Source organism: Photinus pyralis, unplaced genomic scaffold (genome assembly GCF_008802855.1).
Source record: "Photinus pyralis isolate 1611_PpyrPB1 unplaced genomic scaffold, Ppyr1.3 Ppyr1.4_LG8, whole genome shotgun sequence".
NCBI classification, from domain to species: Eukaryota; Metazoa; Arthropoda; class Insecta; order Coleoptera; family Lampyridae; genus Photinus; species Photinus pyralis.
In genome coordinates this window covers 13,375,536-13,389,045 of record NW_022170819.1, presented here as the reverse complement: position 1 = coordinate 13,389,045, position 13,510 = coordinate 13,375,536, and the positions used below count along the sequence as shown (strand labels likewise).

At 35.8% G+C, this 13,510-nt stretch overlaps 2 protein-coding genes across 2 annotated transcripts; one reads left to right on the top strand and one right to left on the bottom strand.

Moving 5' to 3' along the window:
* Positions 1–1,118: 1,118 nt before the first annotated feature.
* On the top strand, positions 1,119–2,043 carry LOC116178446 (putative nuclease HARBI1; the record flags this gene model as incomplete). Its single annotated transcript, XM_031497937.1, has 3 exons — positions 1,119–1,191; positions 1,245–1,442; positions 1,517–2,043. Coding segments are annotated over 3 exons (660 nt in total), but the record flags the coding sequence as incomplete, so codon positions are not given.
* On the bottom strand, positions 1,971–3,149 carry LOC116178783 (myb/SANT-like DNA-binding domain-containing protein 3). Its single transcript, XM_031498388.1, has 3 exons — positions 2,530–3,149; positions 2,287–2,442; positions 1,971–2,233 (listed from the first exon to the last, which is right to left on the bottom strand). Exons 1-3 carry the CDS (start codon positions 3,043–3,045, stop codon positions 1,997–1,999), a joined length of 909 nt encoding a protein of 302 aa, XP_031354248.1. The 5' UTR covers positions 3,046–3,149; the 3' UTR covers positions 1,971–1,996.
* Positions 3,150–13,510: the final 10,361 nt, after the last annotated feature.

The following is a 13,510-nucleotide window of genomic DNA, read 5'->3' as shown; positions in this document are numbered from 1 at the left end:
ATCAACCAACGAAAGTATTAACGAAATGGAATTTGAGGATGTCCGTTATTCGGGACCCATAAGTATATCAAATTCGTTTGCAACATATTTCTCGAGTTTGTACAAACGAGCCCCTTCTTCATATAATACTGACATATATCGGCAACAGCTTTCCATATGTGACATTTTGGATATTAACACGATTTCAGAGGATGAAGTCAGAGAGGCCATTAAAGAGCTCAAACCGAAGAAGGCTGCTGGACCGGATGGAATTCCGCTATACCTTTTTAAGGGTTGCCAGGACGTACTTGTACCTCCATTAACGTTAATTTATAATCTGTGCATAAGGTCGAATAAATTTCTCGATATATGGAAAATCACAAAGGTGTGTCCAATTCATAAAACGGGATAAAGTACACATTATTAACTATCGACCAATCGCAATCCTATCTGGTCCGGCAAAAATTTTTGAAAAAATATTACACCGACGTATATATAATCATGTGAAGGGGAGCATTTCCGAGCGACAACACGGCTTCCAAAAAAACAAGTCCACTGAATCAAATTTAATCGAATTCACACATAATGCTTCAAAGGCCTTAGATGACAAAACTCAATACGATACATTATACACTGATTTTTCTAAAGCCTTTGATAGTGTGAACCATGACATTTTGCTCGAAAAGTTAGCTCGGTTTGGGTTCTCGAATGGTCTATTAAAATTCTTTTCGTCTTATCTTTCTTCTCGAGAGCAGTTTGTGGTTTTTGGATCGGCTACGTCTAAGGTGTTCAGTGTACCATCGGGGGGGCCACAAGGGTCAAACTTGGGACCATTGTTATTTATAATGTTAATTAATGACTTAACAGCACAGACATTTCTGCTGGTTCATTTTGTTCATACTGTCTATAAATATTTGTTAGTAAATTAAGTTGGGGAACATACTGTACATTAAGTTCTGGGGAGTTTAGTCATTTATGGCCATATGCACCGTACTATAAAAAGCCCAGCTTAATGTTTAATCGCGCTTATATCACTAATTTGTTATGCACCGGTGTAAAAATGCTCTCTAAGCTCGCTTAACCTTAAGCCTCCATCATTGGCGGTTTAATTCGTTTAAGCTACGCTTTGGAAGGCATAACCTCAAATCTCATATTTTTCTCCTTATTGTTTGTTATGGTGTTATGGAAGTCGAAGACGAAATAGTTGTAAGGGTAAGGTAAGTAAGTGCATATAGTTTAAAAAAACTAAACATCTCAATGTATAGGTGGCGAAGATGGAGAAGTGTACAGAAATAGAAAATCCTATTTTTCTATAAATGTACAATTAGTGTGTGACAGTACCCTAAAAATCATAAATGTTGTTGCCAGATGGCCAGGTTCGGCACATGATGCAACAATATTTAATAACAGTCGTTTGAGGACAAGGTGTGAGGCAGGGGAGTTCGGTACTGCTATTCTTCTTGGTAAGTAACCGTTTATTTCAATTTCACTACCTACTGTAGGTTAAGTGCATTGTACTATGTCAAAATGTTTTAAGGTGACAGTGGATATGCACTTAAAGCATACTTATTAACACCGCTTCTGAATCCAACAACACCAGCACAGCAATTATATAATGAGTCGCACATTCGCACACGGAATTGCATCGAAAGAACAAATGGTGTATGGAAAAGACGTTTTCTAGCACTGTGTTACGGACTTCGGTGCCATATTGATACCGCTTTAACTGTCATTGTAGCAACAGCAGTTCTGCATAACATCGCGATTAATATGCATGAAGACATGCCACCACCTCCGAATGACATAAATGCGGAGGAACTGGAGTATCTAATTCAGCAGGGTCAGATTGAAGCTATACAGGGACCCCAACATATTAATTACGATTTCAGAACACACATTGTTAATAATTATTTTGCACATTTATAAAATATGTATTTGTTACTTAACACATTTACGTATGTACCAGTTTATAATATTATTGTTACCTATATTACTATAAGTATAAAACAGATAATTACTAATTTTCAGTGTCAAGCTCTTCATCTCTTTTCAATTTCCTAGTTAACAAAGCAATTTCTAGTTGATGCTTTTTGAGAATTAATTCATTTTCTTTTTCCATATGTTTATGTTGTGCATCCAATAAAGAAATTCGTTTATCAAGTAATATATTGTATTTCTTAGCAATGTCAGACGATGTTAGCGTTTTCACGACGATTGTTGGTCTTCTTCTGCTACACTGTTTTGGTGTTCGCGCCTACACAAAATGAATGCTTGATTAAAATGAATTCTTCTTTTCTAAAAACTTACTTTAGAGCTATTAGGTGTGGTGATGTCTAGTTGTGGTGCCATTTGTTCATCTTTTGCAATGGCACAAAGTGTTGCACTTATTGGTTGTTTTAATTGATTTGGAGTACTCCTTTTCCAATTCATAACGTTGGATGCTGGCATGACGCCCTGTGCAGTCTAAAATATAATGCAAGTAAGTAATGTACTTTACTTTGAGGGTAGACACAATGATTAGATATGACAACCATCATCGTAAAAACGTACCTGAATTTGTGAAGTGTTGTTATCAGCATAATATTCACTGCCAACCTCCAACACAAACTCAGTATCTGTATCGAATTGTTGAGTATTACGTTGTGGGATTGCGTTTTCATCAACATCGTCATCAAATGGGTTTTGTAGTCCTACCAAAGTCTTTTCATTCATGATTGATGTCAGTATATCATCAATCAATGTTTCGTCATCGTCTTTCTTTTTCTTAGGTGGTGGCCCACCACCAGTTAATAAGACGTCTCGTTTATGATTGGCTACAGTTTTACGCAGTTCTTTCTTCCTGTTTTCGTAACACTTCTTTAGACAGGATGCGTTTCGGAACGTTGTAGTAGACGAAGCATTAAAGTCTATTTCGATTTGTGACCATGCCTGCTCTTTTTGAGAGACAGACATGCGGTCAGTTTTTTTGTCTTCTAGTATTTTACTATATTTTTCTGAAATTATCGTTAACAGAAGCAGTTTCTCTGCACTAGAAAAGTTTGCCACCCTAATTTTTTCTTTGCTCATGATTTGTTAATAATTAGCGAACTCGTAAAATTATACTTTGCACACACGTTAAAAATACAAAAGGTCGTATAACTTGTAAACATGTGAAAAATAGTGAGGTTAAAAAGCACAAATACGCAATGTTGTCAAATATATTTAACGCTTAACGAAGCTTAGATTAATTTTCTGTGGTGCATACAAATCACATCCAAGTAAGGCTTAAGGATTTAAGCGAGCTTACACAAGCTCAGCTTAGGTAAAAAACGGTGCATATGGCCATTAGTGAGTAAGTTGGTATAAGAGAAGAGAGCGATGGCCGCTTAAGAAAAGTCAAGGCGGTTGTAGTAAAACTGAATTAAACATTTTTGTCCTAGAGAATATCTTTAGCGTGAAGATTTTTACGTAGGGAGACAGTGAAAGTGCTCTACGTTTTGTAGTATAAAATTCGTTACCTTTACACGCGAATAACTGATAATAAATATTGTGCAATAGTGACGCAATCATATGCGAGTTCAACGCCATCCAGAGCGAGAAAACTTTCCACGTGAACGAAGTTTGTAACTCTCTGTTGGGAAACCATTTTCACCTTTTGCCAGCGATTTGTTTTTACCGTTTTGGGCCAGCGATTTGTTTATTTGCCGGCGTTTGTTTTCACCGGAAGAAGATCGAGGGGGAATCGATATTTGGAGGTCACCGACATCGACGAAATTCAAGGAGTCTGAGCCGCACTAGGAGTCAACCCAGGCAGGCGACGACGAGCTTACATTGAGGGCGACGTAAAAAGAGATAAGTACTTAACAATTTTTATTTGTGTACTCGCGAGTTCGACATTCGTTTCGGGCGAATAAAAGAAACAAAAAAAACCTTTTCCGCGTTTCTGATGTTTAAATTAAATAGGTCTCATTTGTATTAAGAGTATTGGATTGTTTATAATAATAATAATAATCTTTATTGTGTTAGTAGGCATAACCTTTACACTTGTCAGTAGTCAGATATATAGTATATATAAAACAGTTACAATTTCAATTTTAATACACTTAACATGAAAGCACAAACATTATAAATTAATATATAACAGACAAAGTAACTTCTATAAATCCCCAAAGTCATTTTCAATGAATTCGCCTAAATTATAAAAACATTTACTAATAAGATACGTTTTCAATACTAACTTAAATTTCCTATATTGTAATGTCCGTATATGATGAGGAATTATATTAAAAAATTTTATACAATAATAGTTACATCCGGATAGCGTTCTGTTTAGTCTGATGGGGTTTAAGCATATATCATCTCTATTACGTGTATAGTGGTTATGCACAGATTGGTGTGTATTAAATGAAATTAGATTTCTTTTAATATACAACAAACATTCAAGTATGTATAGAGAAGGAAGGGTAAGTATATTGAGTGAGACAAAATAACCACTACATTTCTCCCTGCGACCAATCCCTGCAACTAGTCTAATCACTCTCCTTTGCAGTTTGAAGATTCTGGTAGATATAGTAGAATGTCCCCAAACTAGAATTCCGTATGTGATGTGGGGTTGTACTAGTGTTAAGTAGGCAACTCTGAGAATGTGCTTTGGTAATTTATTCGACAACTGCCGTATCAAAAATGTGCCGGAATTGATTTTTTTTTGCAATTGCGTCACCATGTGCGTTCCAGGTTAATTGGCTATCAATATTTAAGCCTAAAAATTTAGTGGTTGGTTGGGTGTGCCATAAAGAAGGTTTACATAGGGAGAATATCATTTCAACTGTTTTACCTGAGTTTAAACATAGCCGATTAGCATTAAACCACCGACTAGCCATAGCTTCAGCTACTAGGCTGTTACGTTTACCAGTTGCCAGGCACTTGTGGCTCACAGAAAAGCACGTGTCGTCTGCAAATAGTGTAATAGAACTAACACGAGCCATATATTTGCATAGGTCATTAACATATATCAAAAAAAGCAAAGGGCCTAATACAGACCCTTGCGGAACTCCGTGAATTACGGGTAGTACGTTCGACTTACTGCCGTCTACAGTAACATATTGAGTTCTATCTGTTAGGTAAGAGGCAAGTAACTGGCAACTGGTTGTACCAAAATTATAGTGACGAAGCTTATCAAGTAGAATACTATGAGAAACACAGTCAAATGCTTTCTGGAGATCTAAAAAAGTTGCAATATTGCCTTCTCTATTTTCAAAACTGCGTGATATATTATTTACAAAAGCAATGACTGCATCAGTGGTTGACTTATTTTTTCTAAAACCAAACTGTTGTTCCGAGAACAAATTGTTTCCTTCAAAGTATGCACTAATTTGGTTTGATAGCACTTTCTCATAGATTTTTGCCACTACAGGGACAATAGAAATAGGCCGATAATTATTTAGATCGGTTAGATCTCCCTTTTTCAATATGGGCACGATTGACGCAATTTTTAAAGATCTCGGAAATATACTTTCTTTGATACAAGAATTTATAATTTTTGTAAGAGGTATAATAATATAATTCTTTATAGTTTTTATAATTTCAAAACTCAACCCATAACAGTCTTTGCTTTTATTTGTTTTCATATTATCAATGATGATACGAACATCGCTATATGACACCTCCTTAAAAGAGAATGAGACGGCAATAGGCACATCAATCCCAGCCATTAACTTGATGGGGTTAATATTTGTGTTGGGTAGCTTGTGAATAATATTTTCGGCGACACTAGTGAAATAAATGTTCAAAGAATTAGGTTCGATGGGACATTTCGGTGATAGAGACTTTTTCCTGTTTTGATTTATCAAGTTCCACATCGTTTTCGATTTGGATTTTGAATTAGAAATATACTTATCAAAGGCGTTCGTCTTTGATTTGTGTAATTCAGTTTTGTACATGGCTTTGTATTTGCGTAATTGGAGGGTTGTAAAAACAGTAGGATTTTGTTTAGCTTAAGAGAGGGAGAAATAATGTTTAGTTGTATTGTTTAGGGAATCAAGAAGTTTAGAACTAGAAATTGATTTAAAAAGTATTGAAGAAAATTATACTGGTATTGTCATTTTGCATTATATTTTGTTTTCTATATCGAAGCAGTGAATTGTAAAACACCCAGAAGTCCTGTAGAAAAAGAGCATCTCAACCCTGAGTTAAATATTAGTCGAGGCATATTATTATTGTAACTGAGAACCAAAAGCAGACCCAAGGTAAGTGCTGTTATTGACCACTTTTCTTTGTTTATTGAGAATCCATCTTAAAATAATTGTAACAGTTGTTACATGACTTGACCGATGTAATTAAGTATGCAAATGTTTTACTGTTTGCAGATGATTTGAAGCTGAGCTACCAAATAAAAGACTACTCGGATTGTCAAAAGCTACAAACTGATCTCGATTCCATAGTACAATGGAGTTCTAATAATTACTTACCCCTGAACATAGATAAATGTAAATGCCTACGTTTTTCTCGTAAGGCAGATGATATTATATTTCAGTACAACATTCAGGGAAGAGTATTAGAGGTTGTTAGCAATCACAAAGATCTGGGAGTGCTTTTTGATGCCAAATTGAAATTCGACCTACATATCCAGAATGTCATTAAAGCCGCGTACTCTAGCTTGGGATTTATCTTGCGATGTTCGCATTGTTTTAGAAATCAAAAAACGTTTAGTGTTCTCTATTATGCATTAGTGCGATCTAAGCTGGAATATGCAGCTACCATTTGGTCACCATATACGAAAAAGCATATAAAGGCAATCGAAATGATTCAAAGTAAATTCTTACGCTCTCTTCACTTTAGACTTACGAGGGTATACCCCCACTACGAACATTATGAATATTTAACAAATGTGTATAATTTTACGAGACTAAGTGATCGAAGACGTAATATCTCATTAATATTTTTGTTTAAGCTTCTTAATAATCAGATAAACTGTTCCTATTTGCTGTCTCTAATCAATATCAATGTCCCCGATCATAGAACGAGAAGTAAATTCACAATGTTTGAAATCCCTAGAGTACGTTCAAAAACGCATGACAATTCACCAATTAACCGCATGATGACGTACAATGATTTGCACGAGGATTTGCACAAAGTTCAAAAGAACAATTTGCACTTGTTTGGCCTGTCTTGATCGCAGTTTAAGAAAAATTTAGTTTTATGTTTATAAAAATACTATTTACTTACTTCACTTGTTTTTATCAGATAGTTACTTGTATACGTTTTTTTTTAGTCACAATCATTGTCCTCAAAACTTTATATGGAATGTTTTTCTGTTGTTTTGAGCAAACACCTAAATAAATAAATAAATAAATAAAAGCGATATATTATTCTAAATCCTTATTTATGCACCAATTTTCTTAGGAATAAGACCAAACTCGATTGTTCGATGTCCAAGTCATTTGAAGACCTCTCTTATAGGTAGGTACATGAACATACTACGTATGATAATAATATATTATGTATATTTATTTATGCACTCACAACCTGGGAAATGCAACCACGGAAACGCACAATAAACCTAACTCATTTAATGATAGAAAATACACTATTAAATCCCTCTGTCAACCTGAAACAATTTCTTAATTAATATGGCGGATGGCCACATAAAACTGTTTAAGTTTTTTATCTCTTCTTTTGTTAAATTTTTTAGGAAATATTTGATCATTTATGAGCATGTTATATTGTGTCATATTAAGAAATTTTCATGAGCGACAAAGCGGGTCCCAAGAGCGGGCTAATCCTGCTCTTGCCCTCCTCTGGATACGGCCCTGTACCCGGATTCGCTCCCAGAACAATGCGCTCTCGGAAAATTTGCTCCCGGAAAACATGCAAGTTGCGTTTAGGAAATGCATTAAATTAAATAGATTTCAAAAATAGCTTCAAGTAGGTACTTAACTGATTTTTTCTATTTCGATGTGGAAACAATACCGAAACCGTACTTGATTGGCCCAGTTTGCGTGCGTTTCTAGACAGAAATGATGCCGAAAGAAATAGAAACGCATTATTTTTTTTATTTTGTTGGATTGGTACCCCTCGCTTTTTTGCTGTCAACGGTATCCGTCAAATCAAAACTAAACATAACCTGTAAAGTGTAAATAACGTACGAGGAACTTGACCGATGGTATTAATTCCGATTAATTTTGAATAGGTATCTACTCCAAAGGGTAGAACTTTTTTTATTTTTACTTAGCGTAGTAAAATATGCCAGCAGTATATTCTTGCTTACTTTTTGAACTCCCTTCTCGGCCAGCCAGTTTTCAAAAATGTTGTACTCCTCGTACTTTACTTTCGATTTTACAGGCGGTAAATTTAACGTCGCTTCATTGGCAATCTCTTGGATCTTTGGTGGGGTACAAGAGACGTGTTTGTCATCCGTATTCATCATAACTGCCGCAAAATGGAATTATGACCAAATACCTAATTAAAAGTTTGAAGTTTGAAAATACAGGAATCAGGTTAGCCAACGTGAAAATAAATGAATTGTGTCTATTACCAACATACACTGAATGATAGTTTAAAATTACCTAACAACGCCTAAAGGCAATATTTATAATTTGTATAATTTATTATTTAAAATAAAAGTCGAAATAGAAAAAATAGTATAAAGCACACGTGTCATTTGTCTACTTGTCGCACTCGGCTTTTGCCGCATTCGCCGCTACGCGGCAAACTACCTCGTGCGACAATCTTCGTCAAATGACACTTGTGCTTTAATATACTATTACAGGATTCACTTAGAAAAAGACTAAAGAGCCACCAACTCTTATATTGATTGAGGGGATTTCCGTATATTGAGCCGGTAAGTCACCATTTGATCTCAACATTTATGTTTTATGAGGGCGAATTTTCCGGGCGCGAATTGTCCGTACACCCTTTGAAATTCCTGGATAATCTAGGCTAAACCCTCTTACACGTTGGTCTTGAAATTTTAAAATCTGGATTCAAAAACTCTCTCTATAACTTCACAGTTTCAAAATTTTACACCAGCGCAAATGTCGTTTTAAGTGGATATGCCGAACCGGCATTTTCTCTAAAGATGACAATTATCTTAGGGCCGTATTTTTAAGAGTAAATCCGCTATTAGCAAAAATAGCGCCTTTGTGTTCCAAAGCCCCCTTGTATTTACATAATCCAGATGGATTTTGGGGAATAAAGTGCTACTTTGGTAATGAGTTACTGTGTAGTATAACTCCAATCAGATAGCAGGTATATGTACATATTGGAATGCAATCTACACACATTTCGGACTGTTGGGGGTAATTAAACAATTGTGTGTATTGTCTCTGGTTTGTTACCGAAAAGCCAATAAGGGTTTTACAATGTTTTCAGTATCTGCAAGATATAATTTGGCCATAAAAGCATCTACCTACATCTAATAAGGTGCCAAAAGCGGGAGTGATAAACTTTTAAGGTACCTATAATAAATTAGCTAACAATATTATCATTTATAGTTATCGTAAATAATTGAACAATTAAAAGAGTCTTCGCGAAAGTGGCACAAGTGATGATTTTGGTGTTTACGACGTTCGGTGTGGGTGGCGGAAATTCCCACCACGTTCCAAATCTAGAAAATTGTAAAACAATCTCGGGGCCATTTAGAAATGATAATCGTCGATACCGGGACATGATAAAATGTAAGTATTGAGCCTGGGAAAGTTTAATACATAAATGAAATAGTTTATGGGTAATCTGTGATCATCACATCAATTCGGCCCATTCGGAAGACTTTATGGCAAAAATTGCTATATTCGAGGTCGAGATGAGCGTCACGTTGAAAGGCCTTTCACGGACGTAATTTTAGGTTATCGATAATCTCGGACGATAATGATCCCCTGCGAAAGATGTGACTGTTTGGTGGCTCACTACAAACTCTTAAATTATAAGGTAGGTCGCCCTCAGTTTACTACTATCTTCGAAAAGGATGGCACTTTACAATGCAAAAAATGTGTAAATATTTGTTGCGGTCGGTTATAGTCGGGGGCGCCCCTCGGCTAAATATTTATTATTTTAACACTTCCTTCGTTTTTATTATGTACTGAAATAACCGATTTCCTGTCCGGATGCGTTAAAAGTTGAATAGTCGACGCGGTTATTATTGGTTCCTATTAAAGAAACAACGACTCTATAAAAATGCCTCGTTCGTAACATCTTTATTTAGTGCCTGAGATAACGCCTCTCTTCTATTCCTTTCTTTATTTCTGTTGTCACACGGTCAACCTGGGTGGGTTTCTGTTAATGCTGTTATCAATCACAAACACACCTAAACGCTGATAAGTAGATAGACCTACCTGTTAGAGCCGATCATTCCATGTTTCACATCGACACACGAAATCCTCGTTGTTTATATACCTACAAGAAACATGTCCGTTTAATTGTCATCGGTCGCTATGTGTTTGGGAAATAATTGCGGTTATTTAAATCGAAGGTTTCTTCATTAATTTCTTTCTCATACTTGACGGTCAATGATCAAACTGAAACGTGAATAATCCGCCATATCATGAGATGGTACAAAAAGGTTATACAATTTAATCATCGAGATAGAATATCATTTTGTGTACCTACTCAAAACAGTCATCAGTAAAATTGATCTCAATCCATGTGCTTTTTGTACCTGCATGCCTATTAGCATAGAGTAAATAACCTTAGATATTTGCTATATTTGAGTGACGCGCAAAATATAAATCGACGTTAACTATTTTTGCACCCCTATTAGTACAGTGCAATTAGACCCAAACCTCAACTCCCAAAGTAAACGTTTCCCACCAACCTCCAACTGCAAATTGTTCTATAATGTCCACAGATTGATTGGTAGGAAGTTACACCATTTTAAGCGTCGGGTGCGGGGGGAGGAAAGTTGGAAAATTCGTAGTTTTGGTTAGTTGTTCTTAAATATTTAGCAAACCATGTGGTTAAGTGCTAAAAGTGCCGTACACAAAAATAATCTACAGTAAATTGCGAACAAAAATGGCCTAGTATATAATCTTGCTAAATTGAACCGTTAAGAGTTACGGAGGGTGTAACAGTAGAAATCCATGATAATGACATGGAAGTGGTGGGTCAAACCGTTCCTGTACAAAGGAAGCTGAATGTACCTATCTTCTTTGGAAAATGTTTTCAAAAGACTGAGGCTTGGATTAGGTAAGTGGGAGAGATGCCATTTATGGGCACACGAGCAATGTGCAGAGAGAAGCTCTTTAGGAAAGTTTTTTGTTAAACTTTTGTTGACTATATAACCACACATGTTCAAGAAATGAAACATTCACTTTGAGCATATTGTAACGTGATTTATAAATTCGGGTTCGATTTATATCAATATTTATTAAACAAAACTAAAACACTATAAAAACTGTACGATTTATATCGACTATTTATATCACACACTTACTCGATCTCGTTCGGTAGTAAACTGCTTGCGATGTTCGGTCCGCAACCATTTATATACGCAAGCAATGTAAGTCAAGAACATTCGCGTAATTACCGGATAACTCTGGAATATTCATATACAAATCCCACTATCGCGCGCGTAGAAAATTCCAGAGCGCCAAAGGCGACGTCATGTCTGGAGCGTTTCCGTTACAATATATTTGTCTAATTTCGCAGAGCATATACTCGTATATTTTATAGGTACCATTTTCAGCAACACAGAAATTGCTATTTTAACAATAGCTAAAGTCAAAAAAGCACCTCATTTTAATGTTCAATAAGAAATAATTTTGGTGATGAATTGTGATAACTAATGAGAATTTGCAGTGGCGTAGCGAAGGGAGTTAGAAGGGGCCATGGCGCCGGGTGACATGTCAAAAGGGGCGGCGACAAGCTCCGCGATTTTTTAAATCCATTCTTATGAAACTTCGAGGACGCCTGCGCCTTCAGGTGAGTTCTTCAGAAACTAGTGTGCGAATCCAAGAAGTACCTAGTTCAAATAGAACAAATATAATAGCAAACATCTGACGACTTGCAACCTTTGACTGATAGTACGAATACTACGAATTCGCACACTGAAACAAAACATTGATTTCAACGGTATTGGGAAATGCCCTGAAAGTATAGGTTCACACATAAGGTTGCTATGGATAGGTACGGATAGGCCCGGAACTCGTTCGACCTACGAATATACCGATAACTGTGAAGAGTTAGCAGTATCACCCACTGATTAGGTTCAGTGAGACACCCATAAAAAAAATTCGGTGGGGGTTATTGAAATTAGTAAATCCAAAATGTTAACATAAATTATATTTTTAATAAACAAAAGATTACACAGTTACACTTACACTTTGTCCGAAAAAAACAAAACAGAACATAAAAGAAATTATTTATGACTAAAAATATTAAGTTAAACCCGAGGTTAAACCTTAAATACACTAAGTTTTAATTTTCTAGGTTTCTGTGCGAATTTCTCTAAAATATTTTCCACGGAAGGGGTCATGTTTCTATAAATGTTTAGAAGAGTTAAGCCATTTAGTCGGTTTTCGGAAGAACTATTTCTTAAATAATTTTTGAGTCTTCTCAAAGTTGAAAAACTATGTTCGCCTTCCGCAGTAGAGACATGTAATGTAGCTAATAGGTATAGCAAGTAATACCCTAATATTTGTAAAGCACTTAAGGCATCTCTGGGTCGATCTTCATTTGGCAATCTGCCGATTGCTCTGTACCAAAGTCTAAGTTCGGCAACTAGCTCATCTATACTTCCTGTCAAATATTCTTTATAAAATGATACTAAAGACTGGAATTCAGTTAAGGTTTCCTCGGAGAGAATGGTCGGATCTTTGGGAAATAGCTTCAATATTTATTTGTGTTTTAAACATCGGGAATGATTAATTCATAATAACGATTGTAGGAAAAGATAAATTTTAAAAAAATCTATCAGTGTTTAATTTCGGGGGGGGGGGGTAACCCCGAAAACCCCCCTATGGGTGCGCCACTGGTGAGACATGGTTTTACATCTACATCAAAAGTAGGTATTGTTAACAGTTGTTGACGTCGAAGAAGCGTCCATCTGCAGGATCAAAAAAATACAAAAGTTTACACTTGGATTTGTTGAAAGTAGTATTATAGTTACTTTGAAATTGTAGGCGTTTTCACGTTCAAGAAGCGTCGTTTCCAATTCTTGTCGTCTTCGGATACATAAGAGGTGCCGTTTGGCATCGTAGAAGCGTCCCTCTGCAGGATCAAAAAATGACAAGTTTCAGCTACGATCTCTTGAAAGTAGCTGTAGTCAACTTTGCGCGGACGATGCAGGTTCCTGTCCAAAATAGTGCTGCTAAATGAAAATGAATATCACAAAATATAATTTATAATATATAGTCAACTTACCAAATACCGCAACGTTTTTGGATCAAGAAATGAACTTAACTATCACACCACTCATAAGCAAATGCGTACGTGAGTGTAAAGGAATGTGCAAAACAAGCCAGTTTTATAATGTCTATAGAAATAAATTTACGCATAAAACGGTCGTATATAATACGAAAGAATGCCATCTTACAAAATACGTATTCCTTATACGTATTAT

Excerpts from the sequence above, each read along its gene's own strand:
- LOC116178783 (XM_031498388.1), bottom strand. The coding sequence starts at position 3,045 with ATGAGCAAAGAAAAAATTAGGGTGGCAAACTTTTCTAGTGCAGAGAAA. Across the intron at positions 2,443-2,529 it reads ACAACACTTCACAAATTCAG|ACTGCACAGGGCGTCATGCC; the intron begins GTACGTTTTTAC and ends ATTATATTTTAG. Across the intron at positions 2,234-2,286 it reads CCACACCTAATAGCTCTAAA|GCGCGAACACCAAAACAGTG; the intron begins GTAAGTTTTTAG and ends CATTTTGTGTAG.